Raw genomic sequence first — 8,182 nt, forward strand, 5'->3', positions numbered from 1 at the left:
AAGATACCACAAGCCAAACAGCACAACCCCCATCAAAAAAAAAGATTTAAAAAAATGAAGGTAAGATAATCTTGAAGGTGATGTATTAATAAAGACTCACTGTTCCAAGCGAAAAACATTAACTCATAGTCAAGCAAATCTGGGAGTTATTTATTTATTTATTTATTTATTTATTTTTGGCTGCGTTGGGTCTTTGTTGCTGCGTGCGGGCTTTTCTCTAGTTGTGGCGAGTGGGAGCTACTCTTCGTTGCGGTGCGTGGGCTTCTCTTGTTGTGGAGCACGGGCTCTAGGCGCACGGGCTTCAGTAGTTGTGGCTCTTGGGCTCCAGAGCGCAGGCTAGAGCTCAGTTGTGGCACACGGGCTTAGTTGCTCTGCGGAATGTGGGATCTTCCCGGACCAGGGCTCGAACCCGTGTCCTCTGCATTGGCAGGCGGATTCTTAACCACTGCACCACCACGGAAGTCCAAATCTGGGAGTTGTTTGAGTTGTGTAACTGAATGGTCCAGGGGAAGTTCTTGCTTCAGGCAGAGTTTGATCCAGATATTTAAATGATGCTAGAAATCTCTCTCCATATTTGAATTCTTTTTTTCTGTCTTGGCTTCATGCTCAGGGAAGCTGTCTTACATCAGCCTACTGGCTTAGCAATGTTAGCACACAGTGCATCTCAGCCAAAAGTTGTAGCAGACAGCAAGGTGCTGAGACTCATAGCTTTGTTTAAATCATGAGCTCATCTCAGGGAAAGAGGATATGGTGTTCTGATTGGCTACGTCTGAGTCACATGCCCTTTGAAGGGGGAGTGATAGAGGAGCTAGGCAGGTAAAAATAGCAGATGTTGGACACAGGTGATATCAGAAAATAAACATACATATGGGCTTAAGTCCAGACCCTGGTCACTAACTAGCTAGGTAATCCTGAGGAAATTACCTTGGTTTCCTCATCTGAAAAATAGGATGCGTCTCTATTGTGTGGGATTAAATGAGAGAAGGTATCCAAAGGTACCTCATGAGGTAGGAGCACAACACATGTTCAGCCTAGGATGCTATGACTTTAAGTTAAAGATTCTAAACAAATACTTTACTTCCATGAAGGAACAGTTCTTTAAAGAATAACTTTCCTTGTGTAATCTCCTGTAGAGTGAGGGCTCCTAATCTTCAGCCGCACAAACACAGGTTTGATGTTCAACAATGCTTTGACAATTCAGTTATGGAGATTTCTCTTTAGAAAAGAAAAAACTTTCTTTTTTTTCTGGCCACACCGCATGGCTTGCGAGAATCTTAGTTCCCTGACCAGGGATCCAGCCCTCGCCCTCGGCATGGAAAGTGCAGAGTCCTAACCACTGGACTGCCAGGGAATTCCCTAATTTTCTTGTCAACTCAAGATAAATTTAGCTAAAAGCCTCTTTTGGGTTCAACTCTTGGCATTTGAGAATCACTCTCAATTGTCTGAATCCATTCTCTTGCTCTAAATCCATTCTACTGAATACATTTGATTTGTTTTTTCATAGTAGAGGATCTTAGAACACTTTAGAGCTTTTTTAAAAATACATTTATTTATTTATTGCTGCATTGGGTCTTCGTTGCTGCGTGCAGCCTTTCTCTCTAGTTGCGGCAAGCGGGGGCCACTCTTTGTTGTGATGCGCGGGCTTCTCACTGCGGTGGCTTCTCTTTGTTCCAGAGCTCGGGCTCTAGGCGCACGGGCTTCAGTAGCGGTGGCGTGTGGGCTCAGTAGTTGTGGCTCATGGGCTCTAGAGTGCAGGGTCAGTAGTTGTGGCGCACAGGCTTAGTTGCTCTGCGGCATGTGTGATCTTCCCGGACCGGGGCTCGAACCCCTGTCTCCTGCATTGGCAGGCAGATTCTTAACCACTGTGCCACGAGGAAAGTTCCCACTTTAGGGCTCTGTAGGTCAAAGAGTTAGTGCCAAGAGATCTTCTCACAGCAAATGCTGGATCTTCCATGATCCAGCATGCATTATAAACTAGGATACCACTGGAGCCAAGAAAAGTGACTCAAAGTAACCATACTCACAAAAGACCGATGCTATTATTTGTATAGCAATTTATTAATTTTTGATCAGGATAGTGTTCTGAGACCATAAAATATCAACGTTTCCCATCCAGGAAAGCCCCTCCCCTGTGCCAGAAGACAGAATTCATTAGCCAGTAGCTCACTAGGCATGGATGGAATCAGTCTTGAGGACCACTTCACTGGGCCATGGTGAGGTCTGACAGCACCACCATGGTGACCCAACTCATTGTACCAAATACAGCATCTGCCAACCTCTGCAATTTTGAGCTTCTCTTTTCCAGGCTCCCAGTATTGCTCTTTGATTCCCATCATCTCATCTCTATCTGGTCCACCATCTATAGCTGGTCCAGTTGATGAAATGTCCACTAAATTTTAATCACGATCCTAGTCCTGCCTTCCTGAAGTTTCACTGGGTCTCCATGATGGAAATTTGTGTGTGATCCCAAATTCTTCAAGTGTCCACTTATGTCCTACCTGCACAGGTAGCTAATCCCTTCCTGTATGGGTTTTACTAGTTTACCCATAGAAATAGCCATATTTCCCTAATGGTCAAGTTCTTGGGCACCCTTCATAGATACTACCAAGTTTTCCCAAGAAGGGAACTCACTTGGACCATGAATTCATGGCAGTGGCAAAAGAAAAGGTGTAGGGCTGGGAATGAATCAATATTGACACGAACACATAGGGAAGAGATTCCTCCCATGGGTTTGTCACATTTCTTTTTCTTTGAAAGCTGAAAACAATGTTTTCATTAATCAAGGCATTTGGTTAAAATAGCAAATTGAGGTTTGAAGATACTACTTCTGTTAAGGACAAACTCTGACAGAATTCTGCTTTGTTTCTCTACCTTAACTTCCACACCTTTGCATCTCTGGTTTTAGTCTGATTACATTCAAACCCTCTTGCTCGTTTTCTGCCTGCGTTTACTTCCAACTGTCGCAGTTTCTCCTCAGTCTCTGTTCATCATTTTCCCCCTTTGTGCTTTGGTTTTAATGACTCTCTGATGGGGATATCTCACAGTCCCTCTCTCTCTTTTATCCCATCTATACGATGGTTTTTCCTCTCTCCATCTCTGTGCTCCCTCCTTTTCCTCGTTCCTTCCTCTGGATGTTAATTTCACCATTCTGCCCTCCCCCACCCCCGTTTTCTGTGCTTCTCTTCAGTTCCTTTGCTTATTCTTGTCATTTCACATCCCCGATTCTTACTTCTCATCGTCCTACCAGTCTCTGCCTCTCAGTTCTTGTCAACCCCTGTCTCTGGGTTGTGTACTGTAGCTGTTTGTCCTTTGTCTTTCTGCCCGTCTCCAACTCAACATATTGCCTGCTTTTTCTGTCAATGAATCTTTCCATTGACTGCCTCCTCCACCTTCTGTTCTTCTGCTTCTCAGCTCCCCTGACTCATCCCCCTCATCTCTATTTCCACCTCTCTCTCGTCTCCCTCTGCTAATCTACCAGCCACTATTACCTCTGTCTCCTGGGAATCTGGTGGTTCCTCCTTGTCACTCACTCTCCCTGTTTCACTGTCTAGACTATCTGTACCTTCCACCTTTGGGATCCCTTCCTGTCAGCCTTTATTTCCATTTTGCTTGTCCTCTTTGTTTATGACCATTTAACCAATTCTATGATTTTCGTTCTTCTCTGCATCTATAACAGACTTTCTCTATTTCTGCCAAGGATTCTGTCTTGCCCTCCGTCTCTCTTCGTCTCTGTAGCAAATCTTTTTCTATCTGTCCTTCAATCAGTACATGTCTGTTTCTTTCATTCCCTTTGTCTCTCTCAAGCTCCACTTTATGCGTTCATCTTCCTGTCTCTGGCTTTTGCTCATGTATCTTTTCTGTGGATAATTAAGGGTTACCTATTTCTGTCCATTGTTTAGTAGAATAGCAACTTTAATCTGCTTACACTTCCCATAACCTGGATGTTCTGCCTGAAGAAGGGAGGGGTCTTGTGCAACAGAAAAAAATGCAGTAGAAGTAGCAGGGGAGAAAGGGGAGCTTGCAAATGAATCCCAGAAGAGAGTCAGATATTCCTTAATTCCTCTGCAGCCGAGCGGAAGCCGTACCTCATCTGCTTCTGCCTCTGCCCTCGTTCTTCCATGAAAGCCTGGCCCTGGGAAGACCCTACACTGGGCACCCAGAACGGGTGGTTGAGTTCCTGCTATGGCTCTGGACTTCAGTACAGTCCTGAGAAGACAGACCTAGCCCCGTGCTCATTCCTCTAAGAATCTGCATTTTCTTTGAAAAGGTCAGAAGACACTAAAAAAAAGCAAAAGGAACATGCTGGACACAGTAGGACTAGGGTGAAGTACAAACAGAATAGTGTGACTTTGAGAACCAGAAATATCACCAGCAATTGTTGTGGTCCAATTTCTTCTGTCTCTTGGCAACCGTTACGTCCATCCCTACTGGCTATGCATAGCACCTGTTCATCTGTTGTGCCCTCCTCCCTCTGCCATAATTTGGTCATAGGTGAGGTCTCTCTTCTCTCCAACCCCACCCCTTTGGTACTAGATCTCTCTCTGATCCTAGTAGGACTTCATCTTTCCTCATCCGTTCCTGTGCTAAAGCGAAGGGTCTCTGTTCCCATTGGCACTTTCATCCAGCTTCATGCATCCTGCCACCCTTTATTGGTAACACAGGCTATACCTCTGGAGTTAGTCTGCTGGAAAGGGCGGTCAACTGATGATGGGATTCAGTGAACAATAGCTCAGGTTCCCACCCATCCATGAATATTATTAGCATTTCTTCTCAGATCCTAGGAATGCAGGAGTTAGCTGGAAGAGGAACTGAGATACTGAAAACCCAGTCCAGGCCTTACCCCTGGGGGACAGTGCATTGAAGACCACCATCTCCTTGTCCTGGTTCTACCTCCCCCAGGACTGGCAGAGGAGGAGCCTGAGGCTTCTCTTCAGTCTTTCAGGCTGAGAGTAGAATCATCCCTGGTGACAGGCTCACCATCGCAACAAGTCCTGGTGCCCTTGGTTTCCTTGTGCTCAGGGATGGGTGGGCGGGGCCGAGACCGCAGGACATCACTGACCAAAATGCGGACACCCAGTGTGATGCTCGTAGCACCCACAGTGACCAGTCCAGTTCCACCAAGGATGACCAGAGCAATAGGTATCTGGTGGTGTTGCCGGATCAGCCACAGACTCATCCATCCCAGCGGAACCAGGCGGAAGAGGGCCAGGGTAGCCAGGGTGGCCCAGCTAGTCACACTGAAGGCCAGGGATGGGGCCTGGCGAGAAAGCAGCAGCAGCTTCCGTAGGTGCAGGCAGGTGGAGTTCAGCTCCAGGAGCAGAGACACCACAGAGAAGCCCACATAGTGGCCAGAGAGAATGGCGGTGCTGAGGCAGCTCACTACCTGGGGAGCCAAGGTCAGAGGTCAGAGGACCTTCCATGACCTACCACCCATCATGTTCCAATATCCCAGTCCTTGACAGGGGCTCCCAAGCATTTTGGGGCACCCCTCCCCGAAACCCTATCTTATGCTTACCCTTATGGTAGGGGCCTGAGTGGGCTTGAAACAACCCTTCCATAGAATTGAAGCAGGTTTGGCGCCTAGGCTGTCTCCCCTGGAGCTGTAGCATCTGCACGGAACCCCACCCCCTTCATTTGCATTCCTGTGCTTTCACACCCATCCCCACGCCCTATACTGGGGCTCCCTCTCCTCAGAAAAGCTCCATAGTCAACGTTTCCCACACCTGTGGGAATACAATCTCCGCAGACAGTGCTCAGACTCCCAGCAGTGGCCAGCAGTCAATCCCCTCCCCCCCAATTCAGCCTAAGGTTGGGAGGATCAAGCACCAGCAGGGCTCAGACTCTCTGGGAAGTCATAGGACAGAAAATTGGTGAGAGATTGGGGACCCCAGGCTAGGCATCCCTCCTTTCCTGTCTTGCCTCTCCCCAAGTCTCACCACCAAATGGTGACAAAGAAGTTCCCAGGCCTGGCCCAACGTCTGGTTCCACAGCATGTCAGCTCCATCGGCTAGGAAATAACCTGGGGGCAAGGAGGGGAGGGTGGTGTTAGGCTTCCTCCAAGCCAGCGTACCGTCTGGAGAGGAATCTCCACTCCCTCCTTTTCCCAGCTCTTGAGTTTCTCTCAGTAAAGCCGCCAGAAACATTTAACCCCATCGCGGGCTCACCCACAGATATAGCCACCAGCACCAGGGCCCAGGGCGGGTGGCCATGAATCGGGTCGGCGGCCATCTGAGGGTAGAGCGACAGCCTGGAGGAGATGGGGGAGCCATGGTCAGCGTCTGTGCAGACCCAGATCTTATTCTCCCGCCGTGGACGTATCCACACCGCCCACCCATCTACATCCCCACCCCAGTCTCAGACTCTCGAGGCCTCACATTGATTCTAAAGGTGCCGCCGGGTCTTCTAATCTCAGCCTTCCACCCCTCTCTCTCACCCTCACCACGGTGCCTCCCAAACCCCTAAGCCCCGCACCCGAGTAGCGCCCCGGCCCCCGTAAGCAGGCTGTGAACCAGGGAGACACAGATGTTCCGCCACTTCCAACGGTCCTGGGCAGCAGATCCCGGCGTGGGCAGAAGCTGCAGCCCCCAGTGCAGCCCCCGGAAGGCGGCGAAGGAGGCGCCGATCACGAGGAGCCCAGAGGGCGCCATGGCCTGGCGGGCTGGCTAGGTCCGGATCCGTCCCTTGGGCTCCTGAGCTCTCAGTCCCGACACATCCAACGCCCCCTGCGGGGACTGCGAACCAGTTTCCCGGCAAGGCTGCACCCCTGGACTCCCCCGCCCGCCCCGCCTACGGATTCCGCCTTAACTTTTCCAGGGCTCGTCCACGCCCCCAACCCCCGGCTGGGTGGTGATTGGAGCAGCCGTGGGCCACCGCCCCTGGAGCCACAGCAACCGATCGTGTCCCGCCCCAGCGGGGGATGTCTGGTAGGGGGCTTCCCGGGACCAAACCCTGAAACGGAGCTCAGGGAGGCTTTCCGGGATGTCGATAGGGGTCTTCCCAAGCCCCATGTGTCCCGAAGTCCTCGCAAATCCAGAAATGGGTGACTAATCTCACCTGACACTCCCAGAGGCCCAGCCCCATTAACTTTCCCCTCCTTTCCCCTCTCTAACCTTTCACCTGCTGCTCTTCCGACCCACCCCACCCACGCAGCCCTGAAGTTAGAGGCCAGAGCAAACCCACTCCCACGTGCTTACGCCTCGCCACCAGTCTGCCCCGCGCCCCACCCCGGTCTCGGTTGTGGGGAAGGGGGCAGCTCACTTCCTTAGAGCCACCACTTACGAGGTTTCCAGACCTTTAACACATCCCAGCAACCCCGTACCGTAACTCCAGGTGTCCTGCGCCCTTACATAGTACCTCTCATAGGGAACAACAGCTCCCATTTTGCAGAAGCGACCCACCGGGGCTCCTCCCCTAAGCTCTTTTGGGGGCCCTCCAGAGGAGCCTTATTATTAGGAAGGGGAGGCAAAAAGGAACCACTCAGCCCTATAGCCTTGAAAAGCACCCCTCCCCCAGGGCTTGGTACCTGTTAGGGGGAAAGTGAGTATCTCTTCCAATCTGAGGAGGCAAGGAGAGGTCACACAGGGTCACCTCAAGATTGGGGCAGAATCAAAGAGAAAAACAAAGACCCATCTTGCTTTTAGAGACAGGACTGTTAGGATTCTAGAACCTTTCGGCCTTGGGGCCGGGGAGATTTCCCTCTCCCGAAGACTGACAGGTTTTTACTTGTTTTCCTTCTGTCTTACTCCACTCCACACCTCTTTAGATGGCTGTCACCAATTCAGAGAGCTGTTCCCTGTACAGGAGAGGGTGGATTCCAGCCACTCCCAAAGAATAAAATTCATAAACGAATAGGTGCTCCCCCAAACGTTCTCACAACCCTCCTCCTCCACCAAAACCCCATTAAACGAATGGGGCTGGGGGCATCCCTTCATTTCTTCCACACCCACCTCTCCAAAAGTTTTAGAAATTACACTGATTCTTTTTTATTTATTTATTTATTTTTGCGGTACGCGGGCCTCTCACTGTTGTGGTCTCTCCCATTGCGGAGCACAGGCTCCGGACGCGCAGGCTCAGTGGCCATGGCTCACGGGCGCAGCTGCTCCGCGGCATGTGGGATCTTCCTGGACCGGGGCACAAACCCGTGTCCCCCGCGTCGGCAGGCGGACTCTCAACCACTGCGCCA

General features: G+C 50.4%; 1 protein-coding gene across 1 annotated transcript; it reads right to left on the minus strand.

Moving 5' to 3' along the window:
- Positions 1-2,037: 2,037 nt before the first annotated feature.
- Positions 2,038-6,790, minus strand: TLCD2 (TLC domain containing 2). Its single transcript, XM_004267062.3, has 4 exons — positions 6,472-6,790; positions 6,165-6,247; positions 5,937-6,019; positions 2,038-5,383 (listed from the first exon to the last, which is right to left on the minus strand). The coding sequence occupies exons 1-4, from the start codon at positions 6,645-6,647 to the stop codon at positions 4,931-4,933; spliced, it is 795 nt and encodes a 264-aa protein (XP_004267110.1). The 5' UTR covers positions 6,648-6,790; the 3' UTR covers positions 2,038-4,930.
- Between the last annotated feature and the right edge of the window lie 1,392 nt (positions 6,791-8,182).

The sequence above is a fragment of the Orcinus orca genome, chromosome 19, assembly GCF_937001465.1.
Source record: "Orcinus orca chromosome 19, mOrcOrc1.1, whole genome shotgun sequence".
In the NCBI taxonomy this organism is placed as follows: Eukaryota; Metazoa; Chordata; class Mammalia; order Artiodactyla; family Delphinidae; genus Orcinus; species Orcinus orca.